The 24,796-nt window shown below is 42.5% G+C and overlaps 3 protein-coding genes across 3 annotated transcripts; 1 reads left to right on the top strand and 2 right to left on the bottom strand.

Annotated features, from left to right (window-relative positions):
• Nucleotides 1–234: 234 nt before the first annotated feature.
• Nucleotides 235–2,336, top strand: LOC106933024 (tripartite motif-containing protein 16-like). The gene has a single exon (XM_088012789.1). The coding sequence runs from the start codon at nt 251–253 to the stop codon at nt 1,913–1,915; it is 1,665 nt and encodes a 554-aa protein (XP_087868915.1). The 5' UTR covers nt 235–250; the 3' UTR covers nt 1,916–2,336.
• A 2,619-nt stretch (nt 2,337–4,955) lies between these two features.
• Nucleotides 4,956–8,419, bottom strand: fgfbp3 (fibroblast growth factor binding protein 3). The gene is made up of 3 exons (XM_088013140.1): nt 8,353–8,419; nt 6,159–6,432; nt 4,956–5,836 (listed from the first exon to the last, which is right to left on the bottom strand). Exons 2-3 carry the CDS (start codon nt 6,425–6,427, stop codon nt 5,392–5,394), a joined length of 714 nt encoding a protein of 237 aa, XP_087869266.1. The 5' UTR covers nt 6,428–6,432; nt 8,353–8,419; the 3' UTR covers nt 4,956–5,391.
• Nucleotides 8,420–15,091: 6,672 nt separating this feature from the next.
• On the bottom strand, nt 15,092–17,294 carry LOC106933025 (D(1)-like dopamine receptor). The gene has a single exon (XM_015012051.2). The coding sequence runs from the start codon at nt 16,945–16,947 to the stop codon at nt 15,472–15,474; it is 1,476 nt and encodes a 491-aa protein (XP_014867537.2). The 5' UTR covers nt 16,948–17,294; the 3' UTR covers nt 15,092–15,471.
• Nucleotides 17,295–24,796: the final 7,502 nt, after the last annotated feature.

Below are 24,796 nucleotides of genomic sequence, written 5' to 3'. Positions count from 1 at the left end.
CTCAACTAAAACTAAAACCAGACTCTCTTCTTACACCATTCATGGGTTGACCATCTTCCAGACTTTCCCTCCGCCTGGCGTTCCTCCCTCTGCTTCCTGATTGAAGCTGGGCGGAGCCAACAGCTGCTGAAGGTGAAAGCTGATTGGCTGCAGCCTCTCTGCTCTGACTTGTGATCTGCAGATCAGAGCTCAACCCAGTTTCTGTTATCTGGAAGTGAAACTCACACAGTCTCTGTGACTGAGAGCAGAAATGGAGCAGGATCAGCTGGACAGAGAAACCTTCTCCTGTTCGATCTGTTTGGATCTGCTGAAGGATCCGGTGACCATTCCCTGTGGACACAGCTACTGTATGAACTGTATCAAAATTCACTGGGATGCAGAGGATCAGAAGGGAATCCACAGCTGCCCTCAGTGCAGGGAGACGTTCACACCCAGACCTGTGCTAAAGAAAAACACCATGCTAGCAGCTTTAGTGGAGCAGATGAAGAAGACTGGACTCCCAGCTGCTCCTGCTGATCACCGCTATGCTGGACCTGAAGACGTGGCCTGTGAAATCTGCACTGGCAGGAAACTGAAAGCCTTCAAGTCCTGCCTGGTCTGTTTGGTTTCCTACTGTGAGAATCATCTCCAGCCTCACCTTGATGTCCCTGGACTGAAGAAACACAAGCTGGTGGAGCCGTCCAGGAACCTGCAGGAGAACATCTGCTCTCAGCATGATGAGGTGATGAAAATGTTCTGCCGCACTGATCAGACATGCATCTGTTATCTCTGCTCTGTGGAGGAACATAAAGGCCATGACACAGTGTCAGCTGCAGCAGAAAGGACTGAGAGGCAGAGAGAGCTGGAGGAGAGACGAGGAAACATCCAGCAGAGAATCCAGGACAGAGAGAAAGATGTGAAGCTGCTTCAGCAGGAGGTGGAGGCCATCAATCACTCTGCTGATAAAACAGTGGAGGACAGTGAGGAGATCTTCACTGAGCTGATCCGTCTCCTCCAGAAAAGAAGCTCTGATGTGAAGCAGCAGATCAGATCCCAGCAGGAAACTGAAGTGAGTCGAGTCAAAGATGTTCAGGAGAAGCTGGAGCAGGAGATCACTGAGCTGAAGAGGAAAGACGCTGAGCTGGAGCAGCTCTCACACACAGAGGATCACAACCAGTTTCTCCTCAACTACCCCTCACTGCCACCCAGGGAGCCTAAAGGCTCATCCAGCATAAAGATCCGTCCTCTGAGACCCTTTGAGGACGTGACAGCAGCTGTGTCAGAGCTCAGAGACTTGATGCTGGACGTCCTGAGAGACTCATGGACAAACATCTCACTGATGGCCAGTGAGGTGGATGTTCCACTGTCAGAACCAAACCTAGAACCAAGGAGCAGAGCTGGATTCTTAAAATATTCATGTGAAATCACCCTTAATCCAAATACGGCAAACACAAAGCTGGTGCTATCAGAGGGGAACAGGAAGGTGAGATGGATGAACCATCTGCAGTCTTATCCTAATCATCCAGACAGATTCATTAACTGGCCTCAGGTTCTGAGTAGAGAGAGTCTGACTGGACGATGTTACTGGGAGGTGGAGCGGAGCGGGAGAGTTCGCTTAGCAGCTGCATACAACAACATCAGCAGAGCAGGAGGTGGAAACGAATGTGGATTTGGAGGTAATGACAAATCTTGGGCATTAATTTGTTCACAAACTAGATTACAATTTGGTCACAACAACATCTGGACCTCCATCTCAGCTCCGGTTCCCTCCAGACTCGGAGTGTACCTGGACCACAGAGCAGGTCTTCTGTCCTTCTACAGCGTCTCTGACTCCATGACTCTGATCCACAGAGTCCAGACCACATTCACTCAGCCGCTGCTGGCTGGAGTTGCGGTTGGTTCTGAATCATCTGCAGAGTTCAGTAAACCCAACTAGGTTTTCTCTCTGATTGTTGATCAGGGTTCATGGTTCTGAAGTCTCTGCTCTGTTGTTCTTTGTCTTTATTTTTCTGGTTTAAGAGTCGTTCTCTGTCCTCCAGGAGCCATAAGTTTTATCACTGCTGATGTTTTCTTTCATTATTAAATGTCAGAAATATTTCTTCATGAGAATCTAAACTTCTCTGGGCTCCAACGGTGTAGTTTTAATATTTGTTCTGATGTATTAAATGTTCTGGTTTCTCTGACTTGCAGAATGAATGTTGATCTTAAATCAGTTGAGACTGAACTGAACTTCCTTCTGTTTACTGAATCTAACATCAACCTAACTGATTGTTTTCTATGATTTAGATCACAAAAATAATGTCTAGACTTCTGTTTCTTTTGGCTTTCTTCAATAAAACAACTTCATTACAGAGAAATTTTGAATTTATTGTCATTTTGTAAAAATTTGTGCGTTTTTTTGTATGAAGAGCAGAAATATTCCTACCAGAGTGGCTCATGATGCTGGAGAAGAAAAGCTACTCACTGAGCCGAACATCCTGGATCTTCAAGTCATCCATAAAGTGCAACTTGCACTTGCAAACCTTCTCCAGCTGGGGGCAGCAGAGACTTCTTGAGTGTAGAACAAGAAGCTGCAGCTTCGTGATGAAGATTTGGGTCCAACAATAGGATTCAGTAAAGAGCCGAGAGATTCCAGGGAGAAGAACGTTCTGTTGATCTCAGGAAAGTTCTGGTTCTGTTGCAGGCGGTTTGGTTTAATTGGCCATCAAAGAACAAAACAGATAAATATTTCTGTGAATATTTGCTCAGATTATTGAACCTCAGTGGGAGAAACAGGCGTCTGGATCAGCAGAGAAAATGACCACAAGCTTTCAGGAGAGATTTACTGCCGGCTCTCAGACCAACATTAACTTTACTTTTCTACTCTGAAGTAAAAGTGTAAAGTTTAGTTTTTATAAGTATAATTTTAAAGCTTTGACATTTCCTGGCCCACCTGTAGCTGTGGAACCGAACCTTTCAGAGATGAAACTCAGTCAGTCACGTTATGGTTGGGTTTGAGCTCACCGTGTGCTAACAGCAGAAAAACAACGTATTATTACAAGAAAACCATTTATTCGCCATCATCGGTGGCTATGCTAACTAGCCTTAGCATTCACATGGAGGATGATTGACAGCGCTAAGACCCGCCTCCTGGCTCTGATTGGTTGTTTCTAGTTAGCACTAGGAGAAGGAAGATCTGCTGAATTAGTTTGACAGATTATCTGCCTCTTAAACTGTCATGACAGTGACAATTTAAAAAATGCATTAAAAAGGTTTTATACCAGCTACACACTGCAGCTGTAGGCATGGTTCCCTTACATTTTAATCAGTTATGATTTAAGCATAGTTAGAAGTTTCTTATAAACATCTTAATAAAGACATGAGGTGTTATTTAAATGTTCTCCATCATTATTTATGTGTAAAACTACAGAACTTGCTTCAGACAGAGGACAGAGTCCCACCAGGACGTCCCTCTGGGTCCATGTTGGTCGATACCAGCAGAGACCAGGAGGACAAACTGAAGCTGAAGGAGAGCTGGGAATAAAAGCTGATGTGAGGCGATGCAGCGGCTGCCAGACCCTCGCTGAGCCTGAGTCCTCAGCGGCAGGCGGCCAGCATGGGGGCCTCATGCTGTGACCCCTGCTGCCTCCTCCTGGGCTCTCAGTGGCCTCTTCTGTGTTTCGGGGTTCAGGGACAATCAGGCCACTGTGGAGATGGAAGTGGGAGTTTGGTTCTGATGTGGGGACTGGAGTTTGGACTGGAATAAGTGGAGGTATTGGTTCTCACCTGACGGCTTGTCTTCCTTCTTCCCAGCGTTTGTTCTGCAGAAACAAACATGTTGATGAAATTCATTCAGATGAACGAACAACAGCATGAAGCCTGGTGTGAAAACCAAACTGCAGAATCTGCTACAGTAGAAGTGAGTGTGTTGATTGGTATTCAGATGAAATGACCAGGATGTAAACAGCTCTCAGCCTGGAGGGGCTGAGAACGATGCTGCTGTTCACACAGCATTATGCAACATCCTGGATCAGTCCAAGCATTCACTCTGGGTCCAGCAGCTGCTTTATTTCACCGCTTTCTGCAGCAAACAGCCACGTTTAAAGGCACACGAATCAGGATCCCCAGCAGAAACGCAGCAGATGAACCTTCTGGACGTGACGGGTCCTCAGACGTCTTCTACACTTTAAACTGGCCTGAAAACCTTCCTGTTGGATAAAGCTTGTAGTTATTCTGGCTCAGGTTATCCTGATCTGTTTATGACTCTAAGTATGAACTCAGGCTGCTGGAAGACAAACTGAAGACTTCTCACCCTTTCTCTGATTTGAATTATCCATGGTTATTCCTGCCATCAACTTTATGGTTTCTGTTTTTTCTTCTGTGAAGTTTCACAACTTTGTCAATGTTCCTCTAATGTCGAAGAAACACACAATGTTTCCATGAAATAAGAAACACAATTAAAATCACGTGAATAAATTTGTTCACATGATAAGTTATTAAAAAACAACATGGCGCTCCATCTTCCTGCTCCACTTCCTGTCGTCTTCTTCTTCATGGTTTGTGCCAGTAGTAACATCCTGTTGATCATGTGACTCATGAGATGCAAAAGAAGTGTTTCCACTGGAGTTTGGTGAAATAAATCAAATTTGATAAAACCAAAAAAACAAACATTTGAATTAAACTATTAAATTTTTTGGCCATATTTAAATCAGAGTGAATTTTATTTATTTATCAATAATAATACTGATAATGTGGTTCAGATTCGTTCCTCTTCACTGGAGACTGTTGATCATTTGAAGCCTCAGTCGGCTGTAAGGCCTTTAGTTTGTAATCTAGTTGTAAACCTGACCAGGTGAGGAGGGTCAGGAAACCGTCCTGGGCTCAGAGCTGGACTCAACAAACCAAAGGAAATCTACAGAAACGATCAGGAAGGTTTTAGTCCGATGTCAGAAACCGATAACGACACGAAAAGAATCGAGTTATTGACCACAAACATCTCAGTTAATGGTGATTATTTAATGTCGTCTATGAAAATCCAGAATTTGGTTAAAAACGGTCCAACATCACAAAACTAAACATCAGGAAACTAAAACAATAAAAACTCAACAAACTTCACTTCATCAGGTTATTACTGCAGATTCAAACTGAATCTGTTTTAACTAACACAGTTTACAAAGTACGGTTATTTTTAAGGTATTAGATCTAACAATTAATCCTTAAAAAATATACAGAATTACCAAAGATTCTCGATCAAATGTAAATTAAATTGGTTTTCGTCTAACCTTCAGAGCAGTTTGAGAAATTTGACACAAATCCTTAGAAATGAGCTGCCCAGACTCCCCAAAAGGTTAAAAACACAACTTTCCTCCTCTGATTCAGATTTAATTCACACTATCATCAATAAAAAAAACAAATTTCTCTAATTTGTTTTACTCAGCCCTCAAAAAACTTGACGAAGAAGGAGCAGACGGAGTGCCAGCCGTCGCTGCAGTACGTCTGCACCGGCTCCATGTCGTTCACCATTCCTTCGTCGTCAAACTCAGTCCTCTCCTCCCGTTTCTTTTTCTCCTCCTCATCCTCCTTCACCTTCTTCTTTCTCTTCTCCACCTTGCCTCCATCGGCGCTCTTCGCTCCGGCCTCTCCTTTCTTCTTCCCTCCCTCCTTGGCGCCGTTCTTGTCCTCCTCCCCGCTGCGCTGAGCCAGCTTCATGTGGGCCTCGCCAGGCGCCTTTTTGCAGGTTTTGGCCTTTAACACTTTCTCTCCTTCGCAGGCGTTCTCCCGTTTCTTCAGCTTTCCCACCAGCTGCTTCCAGTACTGGCTGGACTTCACGCTGTAGGCCTGGCAGAGGTCGGGTTTCCCAGCATAACGACACCAGTACCTGGAAACAACAACAACCAGATGATTGGGTTCCAGGACACTGAAGGCAGGAAAGGCACTGAGCTACTGGATGCAAGTTTAAACCAAATAATGGAAACTTTTTAAGACCATTTCCAAACCATTTGTTACTGATACACCCTGAACCAGTCCTGCTTCAGCTGACTTTTGTCAAGGCAAGCCGCCTTCTCGGGTCAAAAACGCGGTGCAGGATATATGGATCCCTCCTGTGGTTCCTCACTGCCATCATCACTGCATGAAGCTCAAAGCTGTGCAGGATATCGATGACTGTCAGCTTTTCATCATGTTTCTACGTCTCGCCTCACCTCTCTGCGTCTCCTGCGGTTTCTGTGGAGCAGTTCACCAGCAGGCTCACCAGACCTTCACCAGATGTTTGCCAGGTGCAGCGATGGCCCCGCTTGGTGCTGAGCTCCCCGGAGCTGAGCACCGAGCGGTTCCTGGACCGCCGGGCCGGTGGCGGCGACGGCTGGGGCTGGCGAGGTTTGTCCCGTTTGTCCTGACCAGGCGTCCGCTTGGCCTCGGCGAGGAAGACGAGGCAGAGGAGGAAGACACAGCAGCACAGAGCAGCACGCATGGTGGCTGAGGAGGGGCAGGAGACACCTGTTAATGTGTGAAACTTTAAAAGGCCTGAAGCAGCAAAAGTCCAAAGGAGAACTTTACAGATCTGGAAGTTAAACAACAGAGAAGCACTTATCCATTCTACATGTAAAACCAGCATTGGTACAAGTACAAATCAAAGTCCACCCAGGATGAAAACCCCACAAGGACTTAAGAACCGACCGAAACATGGAAGGTCTCGCAGGATCTTGTCAAGAGCCTCAGGCATGATTAAAAACCCAACGGCGTTTTATGACATGTGACAAAGACTGGAAAGTCTCTACGGAGTTTTAATGGTGTAAACTGATCTGGTGTCAGGCTAATATGGTTTACATTCATGGTGGCAGCATAATGGGGAACATACCCATGATGTGGATCAGTTAAAGGAGCACAACTGGTGTGGCCCCATGTCTTAGTTAGCTCAGGTGTGTTAGCTGCAGCCTGGTGTGACTTTGGGTTTACATGGTGATGACTGTAAGAACAACTGAGTATTCAGAGTGAAGCTAAATGATTCATGCACCATTCAGGCGATCAAAGGGGAATTTTAGTCTCTGTGATCTGAATGTCAATTATTTTACACCATAAACTAAACAAACTGTGGCCCAATGACAGACTGAGCTAACTGTGTTTTCATGCTGGATGCAGACCATGAAAGATTCTCCACAACCTTCAGCACCGCTTAGAATAGGCTGGACTGTAACATGTAGGATTACCTGGTTAAAGGCAGTGAGGAGTCTCTGCCAACCGGGTGAAACCCAACACATGTAGCAATGGCAGCAACAAAGATGGAACATTTTTTGTGCACACATGGCTAACCAGTGTGTGTGTCTACATGTACAAGCTCCAAACGCCTCATGCACTCGTCTTCCAGTTCCCAGGCTTGAAGGAGGGTTAGTGATAGTCGCCTCATCTTGCAGGTGAAATGGAGGGAGAAACGTTGCCCCCCATGTGTCGAGCCCTTCAGTCCAAACAGACAAAGGAACCTCCCTACCCATCATCCTGTGTCCTTTCTGAAAGAGGAGCACCACTCACATTACCTCAGACAAGGCCCCTAAACCACAAGACACCGAGAAACTTTCCCTCCTCTGTTTGAGGTAAAGACTGAGGGAAGGCGTCCATTTTCCATTTCTACTGCCACATGTCTATTCCTATTGGTCACATGGGGAGCAACAATGGGGATGATGTAACATCTCATCATGGTGTCACCGTGATTCGATGGGTTCCTGGTGTAGGACTGAGTGATCAGGTTCTAATGACGGCCGATTCCTCCATGGTCGACCCAGAACCCCAAACTCTCCCAGCAGGATAACGAACCAGAGATACATGTAACCCACGACAACCAGGCCCCAAACTCTAAATCAGGAATAAACACACTGCAATATTCATGCAGTGAGCAACCAAATAAATGATGCATTCATTCCACTCAGAGAAATATTTACAGAAAATAATGAAACAACCAGAATACTGAATATTACAGTTTAGTGTTCACTGGATGCAAAAGTTACTGGAAGCATAGTTAACAGTTTATCTTCAAAATTCAGAGAAAATCCAGAATTATCAGCTTCATCCAGTTCAGTTCAGTCAGACTGAGCTGCTTCAGGAAGTTAAAGTGCAACAAAAGAGTCAGAACCGGACCGGACCGGACCGCTCCTCCCTCCACTAAGATCAAATTCATTCTGGAAAACGGCTGAATCAAAACCAAATGCATCTTTTTAAAATCAAAACCATTTCTGGAGTTTCTCAGAGCTTCTCTGCCGTGAAGAATGAAGGTTTGAGCAGAGAAAGTCACCAGATGTCAAACAAAGACAAGCAGCAGCACAGGAACAATCCTCGTTAATAAGTCTTAACTCTCCGTCTGCAGGTTCGGCCCAGAAAGCAGATTCAGTCGCTGCCGTTTCTTACCCTTGGATGCTGCTGAGAGGTCGGAGTCGCTGTGAGACCGTGGGGCCGCAGAGAGTCGGATAAAAGAGGGCAGGAGACGAGGATAAAGGAGGAGAGGGAGAAAGAGGGGCCCGGGGGCTGTTCGAAGAACTGCCCTCCCACATTTACCCCCCAGACTCACCCCCTCAGAAAGCATCTGTGAGAAAACAACAACAGCGTCTGCAGGGTTTCTCTTTATTCACCACTCAGACAATAATTTAAACTTTCAGTTGTTTTGTCTCCTCTGAGTCCTGCCAGTGTTTCCTCAGCGGAGCTGCGTGTTGGAATCCACCGGGTCCGGATCCAGACCGGATCCAGACCGGGTCCGGATCCAGACCGGATCCAGACCGGGTCCGGTCATGGAGCCGTTAGCAGGTTCTCCAGTAAATCTAAGTTTCTCTACGACTCTGTGACAGAGAATCAACACGATGCGTGGGAACCAATTTGATCCACAATCAATTTCTGATGCACATTGATTATTATTATTATTATTATTATTATTATTATTATTATTATTATTATTATTATTATTATTATTATTATTATTATTATTATGTCGTCTGCTTCAGATCCTCATGATCGACTCCAGTCTGTAAGGCAGAGAGACAAATGGAAACATTAAAGTGTCTTTTGTCCTGGATCCTCCAGTTTTCATTTTTCCTCTCTGGATTATTCTATTAATCTCCTCTGGGTTTAACAGATAATCTGTTAGTTTGATGATAATCTGGTTATTCAAACTTGGCTCATCTCCTCAGCCTCTGATTCTGATTCAACATGGAACCAAGAACACTTTCCTCCATCCAGGATCAGTTCACCTGCTGCTGTCCATTAACCATGAAATCATGAAAATTGGAATTATGAAAATAAATTTGCTTGATGGAAACAGGATCATTTTGAAAAAACTCACATTTTCCAATAAAAAGTTTTTGCTACAGGATGAGATTCAGTTCCAGCTGTATCAATACTAATATATTTTGCAAAACTGCAATGAAAACATTATTTTTGCATCATGAGTCATGTGATCAACAGCTGGATGTTACTACTGGAGGAAAAGACGAAGAAGTCGACAGGAAGTGGCAGGAGGAGGAGGATGATGATGATGTGGTGTGATTTTAATGATTGATCACATTACAAACTTATTCACATGATTTTAATCGTGTTCCTTATTTGATGGAAACAAGAAATGCTAAATTGTTTGTATTTTTACATTCATGGGATATAGACAGAGTTTTGCACATCTGTAATGTAAACGCAGCTGCTGACCCTCTGTGGTTTCCAGGGTAACGGATCAGAGTGTCACCAGGTTGATCTGAACTCAGATAAAACGATGTTAATTTGTCCATTAATTCATAACGATTCTTGTCATAATAACCTGGTTCATGTATTTATTAACGTTGTGATGAACTGAACTGGGCCGTTTTCAGCTTCCTGGCTCCTCCAGGACAGAAGCTCGTTGTGTCTCTGGTTGATCCTCGGCTCTCTGAGGAGCCGGTGGGGAGGATCTTCTCCCGGCTGCAGGACAAAGACTCCTGCAGGAATCTGGGTCACGGCTTAACCCCCCACTGACACCAGGTGGTCGGCGGCCAGCTCCTTCTCATTCAGCTCAGGCCTCCATGCAGATCCCAACTCCTTCCTCCAGAGACCGCTGCCAAGTATCTGCCTGGGGAGGGAGGATGAACTGAGGCAGAGAAAACGCGCCGTTCCGCCCAGTCTGGATCGATCAGCAACAAATATGTCGCCTTGTTTTTCACCCAGAGTCCTGAAGCTGGGCAGCATCATTTATTAAAGTTTGGTCAAAAGGACATCAGAGGAGGCCGGCTTTTAACGGATGAATGGACGGATTATTTCAGTCCCTTTCAGTCGGATACATCTCTCTTTCCTTGGTTTTAAAGCAGGAAAACTTCTCTGCTCTTACTTTACCTCAGAGAGACTTTAACTGAACCTTATCAGAAACACAATATTCAGGTAAATTAAAGAAAGTCCTTAATTTGAAGCCAATCAGAAACATGAAACTGATCCAGTTTAGCTCCAACAGTTTCATCCTGTTAGCTGCTGGAAACCAGAGTAAATCCCAGCATCCTCCATAGCAACTCAGTTCTGGCAGAATATTCCAGTCGATCTGAACCTGATCTTGTATTATTTTACCAAAAGCATCACTCCTGCATTTGATGGGGTTTAATTATTTATTTAATCACAGTTTAATTATGCAGATAACCTTTATAAACCTTTACAAACTTTTATTTGCTTTGTAGAAACTTGATTAAATATCGACGGCTGCTCTGTGTCATCAACTGTCATCAAATAACCTTCAAATATTTTTTCCCAACTTTTAGAAAACTAGAAGGTTGTAAAGTTTAAAATTATAGATGCTGCTTGTTTTCTAAAGTGGAGACCTTTGCAGAAGGTCAAATATGTGGAAGGAAAGAAAATGAAATGAAAGACACAGCTGAAATTGTTTTCTGTCTCTGAAGGTCCAGAAAAGTTTGAAGGTTTTTTATTAGAACAGTAAAAATGAACTTTTAGAACAAGGTTTGGACAGATATGTTTAATATTTCCATCTGTCCAGGTCTGTCGCTGCACCGTTTGATGAATAAAATAAAATAATCATCTGCAGACAGACTCTATGTTTTCAACATAGCAGAACACTTTGCTGAATTTATTGCTCATGTGTGTCTGTGTTGCTGTGGTGAGGAACTCTGATGCTGCAGAAGCATTTTGATGGCTGACTGATGAACGGTTCTGATTCTTTTGGATAAATCGATCACAAAACGGAGAACAGTGATGAAGACGCCTTAAAGTCTGACTGCCTGATTCTTAAAGAGAACTGAAGTGTTTCTATGGTCTGTTGATGTGACTGACAGGGGTGTACTTACTTTATACAATGATGGTTTGGTGGGTTAAAATAGAGGAAAAGAAACGGTAGATGTTGTTGTTGTTGTGCTCTGACGCCCCCTGCTGGTTGCTTTAAGAATATGAGCTAAATTGAAAATAAGTAACTTATTTATTGATCATTTAATGGTTAAAAAGCCATTAAAACATCATAAAATTAAAACTGAGATTAGTTTTGTCCTCCAAACATGTTGGGTAAAATAAATAATGCTTCTAAAAATGACCAGCAGAAAGTCAAAGTCAGCTGCATCAGGACACGGTCTTTACTGCGATTACTTCTCCTGAGCAAGCATGTGGTGCCAGTGGGGAGGAACAACTGCTTTTTAACAGGAGGAAACACACAACAGAACCAGAACCAGAAAGTCCAGGAATATCATGTATAAATATATGCAGAGACTCTGATTCATCTGATCCCATAATGAAGCTGTTACACAGTCAGACATTTATTTACTTTTATTTGATTTGGTGGATTTACCCAGAAGGAACCCAGCAGATTTAAAACCAGCTCAGTGATTTCTTGGTGTTTGTAGATCAGGTGTTGCTGCTGGCTGCCGATGAAGCTCTGAGGTGACTTTCCTGCCTCCTCATCAGGATGAAGAGTGTTTGGATGGGTGATGGTCCAAGTCCTTGACGGCAAACAGAAGAGTCCACTTTCTGCCTCTGAACATCGGCGGAGTGGCGGCTGCAATCAGCGCCGCTGCTCTGCTCTGATTGCTGCGGTGATTAACGGTGGGAGCCGTGACCTCCGCCGGTCTGAGGGCCGTTTGGGGTCAACACCCGGGATGACGAGCCGCCTGTCGTTGAATCTCCTCGAGCTGCAGCTCATCACTCTCAGCTGCTAATGATGTAACCAGGCTACATGCTAACAGCTCCTCTTCAATCGCTCTGATGGCTTTATGTTGGGTAACAAAAATCCCAAACATAATCTTTATATTCAGACATTATTTATCTTCTGATCATCATCAATGCAGAGATAAATATTGATATCAATTATAACAGATTAAGAAATGCTTATAGCACAGAGAATCAAGAACTTTATGCCAAATTAATGTCTAAATATGTTTACAACATGAAAAAATATGATTTGCACAATAATTCATTAAACATAAATTGAGGCGAGAAGCTTGTTAGCCTGTTTAAAAACACATTTTTAATAAAAACTTTAAAAATTAATTCTGGAATTAATTAATTTCTGTCATTTCTCTGATAAGTTGTATTTCCTTTCTTTAATTATCCTGATATTAACACTTTTCACAATAATTAGCTGCCGTTTCATGTTATATCACAAAGTACCAAATGAAAAAAAATCTTTAAAATATTTTCAATGTTTTAAAAAAAATACCAAAATATTTTCATGTAGTAAAATCTGTATCATTTTAAAATTGACTTTCTAAGTTTCAAGTTTTTTTCATGTTTTCACGATTTTATTTTAAACATTTTTAGTTTAGTTAGTTTTATTTTGCTGCCCTTTTTATGAGGATGAAGAAAATCTGCATCTCATCAGGATCATCCTGGACAAATAAAGTGTTTATTGTTACGATTAAACTATGAATGACTGAAAATCTTAAAATATATCAACATACCAAATGAAGTCCAACTCAAAATGCAGAAACTGGTTTATCTTTTTGTTTTAGCCAAAATCTCAACGAGTCTACAGGGAAACGGTTTGAAGTTTTAATAAATTGCATAAATTCTGCACCATATAACCTTTATGCAGTTTTGATTTGTTGTTTAATAGCAATGATTCCTGGTTGGGCTGCAGAAATGTTCCTGCAGCTTTCTGAGACTAAAAATCATCAAGAAACAAAATAATATGAAGAAAACGGCTGAATGTAATGAAAGTGCTCCGGTGACTTTGTTCAGGAGTCTTTACTGAAAATGTTTCTTTTCTCTCTAATACCAGGAAGTCAGTTAACACCAAAGAGCAAAAGATGATAGAGAATCAAAATTTTACAGCAACAAAACCAAAACAAAGAAGGAATGAAGTGAATCTGCAGCGAATCGGATCAGAAGTTTCCTCAGGCTGCATCACCTTTCATGTCAAACGTGTCAAAGAAAAATCTCATTACGTCGTAAATATTCCAGCAGGAGCGACGCGCAGAGAGCAGGAGGGTTTGATGGCTGGAGTCACTGACAGACGTTCAGTCAGAGATCAGAGGAAACGTGAGACGAAGTGGAGCTGCTCGCCTCACATAAAGTCAGAGGAAAAATAAAAATGAGTTTTCCTTTAAACATCCCGACCTGAACAGGCTGGATTCATCCCAAAATACAATCCAGCAGAGTTTATTATTCAGGGATTATCAGGACATTCCGGTCTGAATCAGATGTGGCTGCAGCGAAGCCTCAGCCTGCTGTAAAGCCCAGCTGGAGGTCACGGTGCGGCTGGAGGTCACGGTGCGGCGCCCTGAGAGCTCCGCTCCGTTTCAACTCAACGCCGACTGAAGATGAAAGAACAACCAGAGGCTCGCTGTAAAAACAGACAGCAAAACCACTTCACCACTTTTACCTCCATTCATTTCTAAAACGTTGCATCCTGGGCTCCCAGCTGATCATGTTCAAATTAACTATTTACTAGTTTTATATTCCCTTTATGTAAATAAATTCCGTGTTATATCTTCCTAGCTCAATTTAAAGGTAAAAACAAAATAAAAAATAAGTAAATAGTCTTGCAGTTCAATTACTAGTCTGACTTAAAAACATAAAAATAAGTCAGTTAAATGGTGATTACACTCAGCTGTGATGTAGAACAGAGAGTAAGAAAAAAACACAAAAATATAAAAGCAAAGCTTGATTGACCGACACGCAGATAAAAATGAAGGTAGACTAGAGTTAATGTTAAGGTCAAACTGAGTGAAAGGCTGATTTATGATCTTTCATTAAGTTGTTACGCTAGTTGTGTTTATCAAATGTAAAATGAATGAAGTGATCTTAAATCCCAGGTTCTCCTCTAATTTAATGCACAGTAGAAATCAGTGCATTGTTTCTCACCAATGCTGAGGAAAAGCTGCTCTAGAAATCTGATAATCTTCTGTAATATTTTTACTCAGAACTCATTCTGTGCTCCATCAGTTCAGCCTTCCTTTATTGTAACACTGAATTCAAACATTTTCCAGCAGCTTAACATTGAAAAGGTTCCAAGAAAAATGTCAGTGAAATGATGCTGAAGGTGAACGATGATGATCTGATCGATCCGGCCGAGTTCAGCTGCTGCTGGTCCTCAAACCGACACGTTTCTACAAGCATCTCCTGTGGATGTGGAGGATGTTTCACGTCTGAAATCATGAAGGTAAAACACAATGAGACGAACGAGTCCGAAGAGAGAAACAACTTTTTACCAACACCAGAGAGGAAATACATGTTTACATTTAACAAAGGAGCCGATTGAGCTCCTTTGAATGAATAACATTAAATATAATCCTGCTGATAAAAGCTCCAGGCTGCTGACAGCAATGCTCTGCTTTGTCCTGCATTGAACAAAAACCAAATACATTTTAATCCTGAATAAAAACGGTTTGGGTTTTTTTCACAACATTTCAGTTCATCTCATGAAGTCAGAGCATTTATTGATGACCAGCAGGACTGGGTCATAAATCGATTTTATTGATTAATCACATTTCTGGTTTCTGCTCTCTCGGGTTTCCACAGCTCAGAGATGTCGGCTCACCTGGGGCGGCCATTTTGCTTGACAAACATGTTTTACAGCTATAAGAATTCAGTCATAAGACAACAGAGTCTGAAAAAATGTGAGGATAAAATAGTAATTATATGAGAACTGCAACAAAAAACTTAAAACCGGGGAATGTTGAGCACCTGGTGAAGTGACTGGTATAAGTTTTACATATAATATTTAATAGACACATTTTTAACACATTAGAATTACATTATTATCAGGAGTTTTAAATGATCAGCCAAACAAACAACCAGTTGAATGGATTTGTTCACATCAGATTGTAACTATCAAAGCTTTTTCTCATAAAATAACTTTTTCTCTGGTAAAATTGTCTTTATTCTGCTAATTTTATGATTATATTCTCCTTATATCCCTAACACTCAGTCATGGACGGATGGCTGAAATCAAAGCCACAGTTTGAAAATATTTTGACATTTGCAATTTCTTCTTGAGAAAAGAAAGTAAGAAAATCGGATCTGGTGAAACAAATCAGTGTCAATGCTACCCTGGACTGATGAGTTCCGGCCGAGTTCTGCTCGGTCCTACCCGTCCTGCTGGACTTGTCCTGGTATGAACACCTCGTTGTCCAGTTCTGCTGCTGACGTCATGGGTGTGATCGTTGCCAGAGAAATCTCCGGGTTGTCCTCCAGCTGGACGGCGGCCGGAAGCAGCAGCAGCCTGTCGTGGCTCGGAGAACCGATGGAGATGTTGGACTCCTCGTCGAACCGGGCGCTCATGTCCTCCAGGCGGTCGTCCAGGGTCATGCTCAGGTTGCGGGGCCGCTGCTGCGGCTGCGCGGGAACCAGCGCCTCCTTGTGGAAGGTGGTGTCGTGGTGGTAGGAGACGAGCTCGTTGCTGAAGTTCACAGCTTCCACCGCGTTGTTGGAGCAGATGCGGTTGCAGCCCAGGATGGTGGCGAAGGCCCGGCGGAAGTCCGCGTTGAAGGCGTAGATGACCGGGTTGAGGGAGGAGTTGGCCCAGCCGAACCAGACGAACACGGTGAAGGTGGTGTCGCTGACACACGGCGGGTCGCAGAACGGGACGGTGCAGTTCAGGACGAAGAACGGCAACCAGCAGAACACGAACACCCCCATGATGATCGACAGCGTCTTCAGAACTTTGGTCTCCTTCTTGAACGAAGACTTGAGCGACGCCTCGTCGGCGGCCCGGTGCTGCTGCTGGTTCCGGGCCACACCGTGGCCCTGGTTCTGAGCCTGCTCCGCCGCCCGCTCCAAAGACGCGATTCTGCGGATTTGGGTCTGAGCGATCCGGTAGATCCGGGTGTAAGTGGCGATCATGATCAGAACCGGGATGTAGAAGCTGATGAGGGAGGAGGAGATGGCGTAGGTTTTGTTCAGGTTGGCCACGCAGCTCATGGAAGCGCTTCCGGTCAGGTTGGTGGAGTTTGTCCAGTTCCTGTCCAATATGGCCGCCACGTCCTCCATCACCGCGCCGTCCTCCTCCTGAGCCCTGTGCCAGTTCATCTGCACCGGAATGAGGGAGATGAGGATGGACAGCGTCCACGCCACCCCGATCATGACGAACGCCACTCGGTGCGTCATTTTCCGCTCGTACTTGAAGGGGCTGGCGATGGCCCAGTAGCGGTCCACGCTGATGATGCACAGGTTGAGGATGGAGGCCGTGGAGCACATGATGTCGAAGGTGATCCACACGTCGCAGAAGCCTCCGAACAGCCAGCTGTCGGTCACCTCGGTCACGGCCTCCCACGGCATCACCAGCACGGCCACGAACAGGTCGGACACGGCCAGCGAGATCACGAAGAAGTTGGTGACTTTGGACCGCAGGTGGCGGAACTTGATGACGGCGGCGCAGACCAGCGTGTTCCCGAGCAGCGTGGACACGATGAGCAGGAAGAGGATGCAGCCAATCAGGACGCGCAGTCCGTTCCCTCTGACGCCTTCCTCCTCTTCCTCCTCTTCCTCCTCTTCCTCACCACCCATCCCGTCCAGTTCGGAGAGAACTTGGGTGAAATTACTCGACACCGTGTAGTTTTCCATTTAATCACCAAAGAGAAGCAGATCTAAGAATTTAAACTCCTCTCTGAAACTCCATCCTCTGAAGTCTGACTGAAAAATAAAATCTGCAGATTTCCTCCGTTTGTCTCCCAGAATCAGAGACAATTCGGTCCAAAGAAGAAGAAAAAACCTCAGAGGACAGAAACAAGTGACAGCTGGTGAGTCCGGAGGTTCCGGTTCGAGGGGAGCCGGTTGGTTCGGTGTGTGGTCGCAGACTGAGCCACAGTGGACTCACCTCAGCGCTGCGCTCTGTCCGCTGCAGGTAACAGATTCCTGTCACCCAGCGGGTTCCCGCTGCTGCAGCAGCTGCTGCAGCTGCTGCAGCATCATCCGCCTCCCTGTTGCTGCTCTGACGGAGCAGCAGGAAACGGTTCAGACCGGGTTTTAATCAAAACTGTTCATTAGACTGAATTAAATTAAAACATCTGTATCTTTAAAATATGCAGATTCTTTTCAGCTGTTGCTTCAGGTTTGATTTTCAAATCACTTTTAGTAAAAGAAAATATTAAAATGAACCAAAAACAAATTTTAAAAAACAAGTCATTATTTCCTCTTAATATTTTTAATTGATTTCAATAAAATTTTATTCAATTTTTCTTTATTCTGTCACCGTTTTAATACATTTATCTGATTTTATCTTAATTTTTATTTTGTTCGTCCTGATTTTATTATTTAAATGTTTTTCATTTATTTCTGTATTTTATTCCTCATTCTTGCAATGGATCAGAATTTATTTTATTTTCTAATTATTCATATTTCTATGTTATGATCAGTCTTTGTTTCTGGAATCTGGTTTAAATTCTCCACAGATCGATCAAAGGCAGCTCATGAAAAATCATTTCCCAGTTTTTTCTCTTTTCGGTTTTTGATCAACTGGAAAATTAAATGCTTTGGGGTTTTTTTTTTCTCAGATTAATCCTTAATCTCGTTATTTTTGTTTGGTCTCTGGATTCGCTGCTCATGCAGGAGGAGCTGGAAGTGAAGATTTTTAACTCAGCCTCCCTGATTATCAGTAAAACCGTCTGTGCAGAAATAACAGATTAACTAAACTGATCCTCATCCTCCAGTCTCACCTCTATTAAATACACTGATTATTGATCTTTATATTTAATACATAGATTAGTAACAAGAAGCAGGTGACTCTTGACTCTACAGCGCCCTCTGCTGGCTGAATTCAGTTAAGTCCAGGAACGTTAAGAGGTTTTGCTTCTGGTTATAATCATGTTTACAAATTAATTTTATTCTGCATGGTTAATGTGTTTAATCTCTGGGGACAGAATCATTTTTCATAAATCAGTTGTTTATTATTTGAACAATAAGTTATTGAGTCAAAATATTAAATCACAGAAGAATTAATTCAATAAATTTCTCCAAATAAGTTTTATTTCTGAGGAATCTGAAAAGAGAGAAAGATTTCTACATTTCATAAATTAATAATAAAGTTAAAAATGAGTCAAGTTGGTGAATTTTATTTTTTGCTCTTCTTCAGCCAAATTCTGATAAATTTCTTTTAACTCCAAATAAAGTAAAAACTGAACTTAAACAGCAGAATTATTATCATAAAATTTGTTGCTTTTGTAAGCCGTGATGATAGATTCATCCACAAGGTGGCGCCACGTTCCTTCTGCCTTTCTACAGTTTTATTGGTTGTCCAGATCGTTTTCCTTCCCTTTTGGAAATAGATAATCATAAAATATAACTATTTTAAATACAACAATGTATTTATATAAATCTGTTGAACTGTAATGACTTTGAAACTTGTTTTCAAAATGTTTAGTGAGGTTTTGGTTTAGAAACATCTTAAACGTGTCTCAGTTGTAACTCATCATCAAATATTTTATTTTTATTTAAGTTCATAAGAATTGTTTATTTGTTATTTTTGCGTTGTTTTGTTATCAAAGTTACCATGGTAACCAGTTTGATTGTAAAAACTTTTACCAAAGTTTAGTTTTCTTTCTTGTTAGCATGTAAACTGTTTATATTCATATAATTCGACTTTACATAAAAAATTACTAGTTACTGTTACTGGTTTTGGAAATTATTCCAAATTGTAGGAGCAAATTTAAATGTGAACTTACCTTTGAACTTTCTTATAGTGTTATGCTATTTTCTGCTTGTTTTAGCAGCTTTTATTTATTTCTTGCGTGAAAGACAATAAGAAAAACAGTATTGATGCATTTTTTAGTAAGAATTCAGAGTTAAACAGCATCTCCATCTGAGCCGCTCTTTGCTTCAGGAGGAATGAAATGAACCAGTTCAGGAAATGGAGTGAAACGGTGAACAGTTCATCTCTGACTCGCCTGAACTTTGTTTCCTCTGCTGCTGCTTACAGCCTCTAATCTGCTACTGTTCTTTGTTTTTACGTTTGCTGTTTGAACACTGCCGTGTGTCGGAGCACACCTCGCTTCGAGGGGAAGGTAAAGTCATCTTTGACGCAAGCAGGTAGATTGAGCTGGACCGCCGCCCGTCTCCTCACCTGTAATTACACCTGGTGGCGGATCCGCCGGCAGTTCTGACGTTGAGGTGAAGAGTTGAAACCTTAATCACTGTTTTGGTTGAGCTGCTGGGCGGGAGCTGCACGGTGAGTCTGAGGAGGACGGCTTCTTGTCTGCAAACAGTTGTAAGTTGCAGCTCTTGTTGATGCATGCACTAATGCATTTGTGAAACCAGGCAAATGGCTGCGAGGTGATGGAGAAGTGTGTCTGGTGGTAAACAGCGCACTGCGGTTTGGAGGGAGCGGCTGAAAAGAGGCCGCAGTAAACCTGGTTCAGTCTGTCTAAACTCCACTGCTTTGTGAAATGGATCGCAGGATTTAACATGACGCCGTGACTCACAGGTCAACTGGGTTTAATGGTTTCCCCACTGACTGAACCAGTGGTTAAAATGCTCATTCCTAACATTCTGGCTTCAGTTCCAACCAGAGCCAAACATTTATTTCCATCTGATTTTAAAAACTATTTCATTTGATTGGTTTAAAGACACTATCTATGGTAATCAGCTGTTGGTGAAACAGACACAGCAGGAAACTCCACTAAGGCTTTTTGATCACACAAAGTCTTGATGCTCAAATCCAGTTTTTTGCTGAAATCGTTTTTTCTGTCACCTTAACGCCTCGCGCTGCGTTTGGGTTAAATCCTGCTGGTCCAGTTAGTCTGTTGGGAAACGAGATTTAAAAGACTGAAATGTTTCCAGTTCCTGTGGCTGGACAACAAGCCCACATCACCACCCACCACCACCATGCCTGATAACTGGAGTGACATGTTTCCACTGACTTTGGTCTCTGTTTCCCTTCCCGATCTCAAACTAAACACTTTTTAAAACCTTTTCCTGACCTGTAACCGTTAGTCAGCTGACTGAGGCCTGCAGGTGGAGCTCCTCAGACCTTAGTCTGAATGTCTTCATTGGTCACTATTGGGAACATTCGCTTCTGTCTGAGATGTTTTCCTCTAGTAAATAATTGTTTATCCTGCAGATTGATGGATGTCAGGGTTTGTAAAACTTCCCCGATTGATGGGCAGAAATTAATATCAGGTGGAGAGAAATCCTCCGAACTTTCACCATGAAGTAGTTTAACCTGAACTCCAAGAGTTAAGAGGAAGCAAAAGCATCATTTATTAATTGTTTTTGTCTGAATGTAATCAGATTGTTGCCAGTAGCTGAGCTCGTCTCCGTCAGCTTTCTAAACACGGTGGTCCTCTCCGATTGGCTCGGTTTGTATCTGGATTTAGAAACTTTCCCCAAAACAACACAGGATTTCAGCCTCCAACCCGCTGCAGCAGTCCTGTGTGAAAAACAAACGTCTGCCGGTGAGAACTCAGAGGAGTCGCACTTTACATCCTCTGTTTTGTAAATCTCAGGGTGAAGGTAAAGTCGAGTTAATTACAGGGTTTTATTTTGAAGGATCTTGTTGAATAAAAGACAAAGTTGAGGCAGGTTGGGGTTTAAAGTGACCGACCAGCGGCTGAAGCTGCAGCAGGAACGATCCTCAGAGCGTTTCTGCTTCCTTACATCCTTCCTTCAGGGTTCAGAAGCTTCAGTGGTTTTTACCAGCTGTGTTGGTCTGCTCCGGACTGGGAGCTTTGGGATTTCAGGTTTTCCCTCTTTGTTCAGCTGATCCTCTTGAATCCTGATGATGCTCATCAGTAAATCCGCCCTCCTCCATCCAGAAACCTCAGTTTATCTCCCATGATTCCCTGAAACGTCAGCGAGTGGATTTAAGGATAAACATGTTCAGTTTTCACAGCTCAGAGAACAATGGCTCTATTGAGAGGAACTGGGATCTGAAGCTCCTTATTTCTGAACTAAAAGCTGATTCAAGCAGAGAACCAGAGCGTTCAGTCTGTAGTTTGGATGTTAGGATCCTCTGGGTCTAGTTCTGTTCTGTGAAGACGTTTTCTTATTTCTGTATTCGACGATCTCTTCACTCTGTTTCTATCAAATTATATTAGTTGTGCTAATTTTATTGATTGCAAGGAAAAATTCAGCCTTAATAGATGCCTTTAAAATATGGCTTTAAAATAAAATAAAGAAAATATTTCACACCAGATAAAATTTCCAGTTTTAAGCTTTTTTTTGTTTTCTTTTCTAAGAAAATAAATTACAAATGTCAAAAAATATCTTTAAAAAGTGACTTTTATTTCAATAATCACTTTAGTGAGTTGTACAACAGAGTAAATATGAGAATAAAGTCATAATATTAACAGAACAAAGAGGCATTTTTACCAGAAAAATGTCTTAAATTACAAGAAAAAAGTCGTTTTATGAGAAAAAAAACTGTTTTGTTATTTTCATGTTGGAGTTTTCATAAAATTATTACTTTGTTCTCTTAACATTAAGACTTTGTTCTAATATCATTTAGATTTTATTGTCATATGATTATTCTAGTATTTCAATGACTGTAACATTTTAACATTATGACTTCATTACTGGGAAAAAAAAATCCTGAACTCAAACAGAAGCTGTGAAACAAGGCTTCTCAAACAAGATGGCCGCCCTGCAGTACAGACGTCACTCTGAGCCATAAAACCCAAGAAAAGCATAGGTGGGAAAAATTTCACTCTTTAAATTATTAAATCCTCCACAAAATCAAAAATGTGATCAACAGAACTGATTTATCTCCAGCTCTACTTTAACCTGCAGGAGAAAATGGAGGATAAGAAAATATCATCTGCGAACTGAACGTCGAGACGAGCCGCTGCTTCAGGAACAGAAGAATCAAACTTTCACCACATCGGGTAAAAGACAAGCAGTTAGTTTTAAATTAAATCTCCACAGGAAGAAGAGATTCACCATCAGATCCACATCAACCTGCAGCTGAGATTCTTCTCCTGATAAACTGAGTGAAAAATAACCTTTAACCTTATAATCCTGGTGAAGAAGAAACTCGCAGTCACAGAAAACCTCTGGAGCAGCTACACCAGCCCACATCATCATCCCTCCACCACCGTGCTGGACAGGTGGAAGGAGGCCTTATGGCCTACTTCTCCCCTTCCTAACAGTCTTTTTCTAACCTTTTCATGACCTTTGACCTTTAACTTGCCTGTGGAGTCAGACATGGAGCTCTTGAGGTTTCTGGTCATTTCTCTGAGCGTCCTGCTCTGACATTGGACTGAATCTGCTGAGACTCTGACATGTTTTCCTCTTCAGAATAATCTTCCTCTCTGCAGACTTCAGATGGTTTGGAGATGACCTTTGAACCCTTCCCAGGTTGATGGACAGTTAGATTTGCTTCTCTGAGGTCAGTGCTGATATACTTGATGCACCTGCATCAGGTTTTTCCACTTCAGCTCTATTTTTGTTTGATAGGAACTGACATTGTTGAGGTTAGATTTAAAGAATTGCAGGATTTAGCAGAAGAAGAAAGAAACACTCGTCTTTCTGAACTGTTTTCCTCTGCTGTCCTTTAGTGTAATTTTGAAGCTGCAGATCACAAAGCAGGACCGACACCTGAACCCCTGACTGATTACAGCGTTCAGGCAGAAAGCCTTTTAGATGCGACTGTGAACCTCTGAGCACCTCACATGTTCATAAATATTTACAGTGGGAGCAGACGGAAGCCATGTTGGGTCAGAGGAGGAGAGCCGAGATAAGCTCTGTTTAAAGAAGCAGGAAGACGAATCTGAATCTGCTGAAAACTGAAAGTATTCTGCAGAGCATTCCTACATTACCCTGCATTCATGTAAATTTGTTTTATTATGATTTCATGATCCAGTAATACATGTTTAAAAATAAAATCAAAATGGCAGAATGAAATAGTTCTGACTCAGGAGGCTGAATTCAGATGCATGCCGCACTTTTAAGATTTTTTGTAAACAAATATGAAAAACATGGAACATTTTGTTTTCATTTCAAAATTATGCACAACTTTTTGTTGATCGTATCACATAAAAAATAAAACGCGAAATTTAGTGGTTGTAAAAAGTTTAGACTTCAGGTTTCTGTAAGTTTTTGACATAAAACTTGTTCTTTGATTTCTCCTGCATGTACAGAGAGAACAGGCCTGCAGGAGTTGGTTTAGAAAACTGAGATGCTCTTGGTCATATTTTGACCCGGTTCGGGTCGGGGTTCCTGCCTCTGATGACCGTATCAAACCTCAGAAAGACGATTCACTTCCTGTCTGGTATAGTCCCGGCTGCAGCAGGACGTTCTTACGCTGCAGCAGGACGTTTCTGCGCTGCAGCAGGAGGTTCTTACGCTGCAGCAGGACGTTCCTGCGCTGCAGCCGAAGCGCTGGGCGGCCGGTGGAAGGGTTAAAGGGACGCCGCTGGTTTTCCTCTGTTGTCTGTCTAAAAGCTTCCAGCGGCTCTGACAGATCGGAGCTTTCAGATCACTTGTTGCTAATAGAGGGATATTTACGCTAACGGGAACAGGGAGAGTGTAACCTCAGGTCACTGCACTCAGCAACAACACTCACACAGAGACACACAGACAGACCTCTCTGCTTTTACAGCAGGGACAGACGGATACACTGTAAAAAATGGCCGTCTGAACCAGTCATGCAAGCTGCAGTCGCCTAAAGCAGGAGGTCACCAGCAGGTCAGACGTGTTTTCAGCTCAGAGACTTTCTGCACCGGCAGGCTTTGACTGGACCGCTGCTGATCCGGTCCTTCTGGTTTACCAATAAAACCTCCAAACTCCTCTAAGGTGACAAACATCTACAAGAAAAATAAAAAAATACTTCAGATTGGAGACAAATCTAGGCTCAAATCTCATCAAAGATACATTTCTCAACAGAAAGGCACAAGAAACAGACTTGAGAAAAACTCAACACATCACAGCCACCAATGCCTGGAGAGATAATAATAATAATAATAATACATTTAATTTGGCAAAACACTCAAAGACATTTTACAAGAATCAAGTAAAACTGTAGGAATGATCCTGAAAGGAGAAATAAATGCACAAAACAACATGAACCTCCCTGCATGCTGCTGTGTTAAGAAACGGAGGCTTCCTTGGTTTGGGATGAATGTAAAATAGAAGCAGCTGATCACAAAATGCTGAGTTACTGGTTGTTATGGCAACCAGTTTTGTGAGCAGTAGCTGAGTTTGTCTAAAAGCCAATGTCTATATCACATAACATCAGACAAACAGGATCTGTTTTAGAAAAGTTTTCATTCACATGAACTTGCATTAATCCCCTGAGCGTTGATCTAAACATGCCAAACCCACAGGGGGCAGTGTAGCATAAAACTAAAACCTGTCAGCCAATCAGATTGCTTCAAAACAACCATGACTTCCTGTTAGGATGTCCGCAGAAAAAAAAGTTAGAATGGAGCATAAAAAAGTTAGAATGGAGCATAAAAAAGTTAGAATGGAGCATAAAAAAGTT

Source organism: Poecilia mexicana, unplaced genomic scaffold (assembly GCF_051168715.1).
Source record: "Poecilia mexicana isolate PSO_F unplaced genomic scaffold, ASM5116871v1 scaffold_15, whole genome shotgun sequence".
In the NCBI taxonomy this organism is placed as follows: Eukaryota; Metazoa; Chordata; class Actinopteri; order Cyprinodontiformes; family Poeciliidae; genus Poecilia; species Poecilia mexicana.
Note: the sequence above shows the minus strand (reverse complement) of the source record. Positions and strands in the feature narration are given on the sequence as shown.

Excerpts from the sequence above, each read along its gene's own strand:
- LOC106933024 (XM_088012789.1), top strand. The coding sequence starts at position 251 with ATGGAGCAGGATCAGCTGGACAGAGAAACCTTCTCCTGTTCGATCTGT.
- fgfbp3 (XM_088013140.1), bottom strand. The coding sequence starts at position 6,427 with ATGCGTGCTGCTCTGTGCTGCTGTGTCTTCCTCCTCTGCCTCGTCTTC. Across the intron at positions 5,837-6,158 it reads ACCGCAGGAGACGCAGAGAG|GTACTGGTGTCGTTATGCTG; the intron begins GTGAGGCGAGAC and ends TGTTGTTTCCAG.
- LOC106933025 (XM_015012051.2), bottom strand. The coding sequence starts at position 16,947 with ATGGAAAACTACACGGTGTCGAGTAATTTCACCCAAGTTCTCTCCGAA.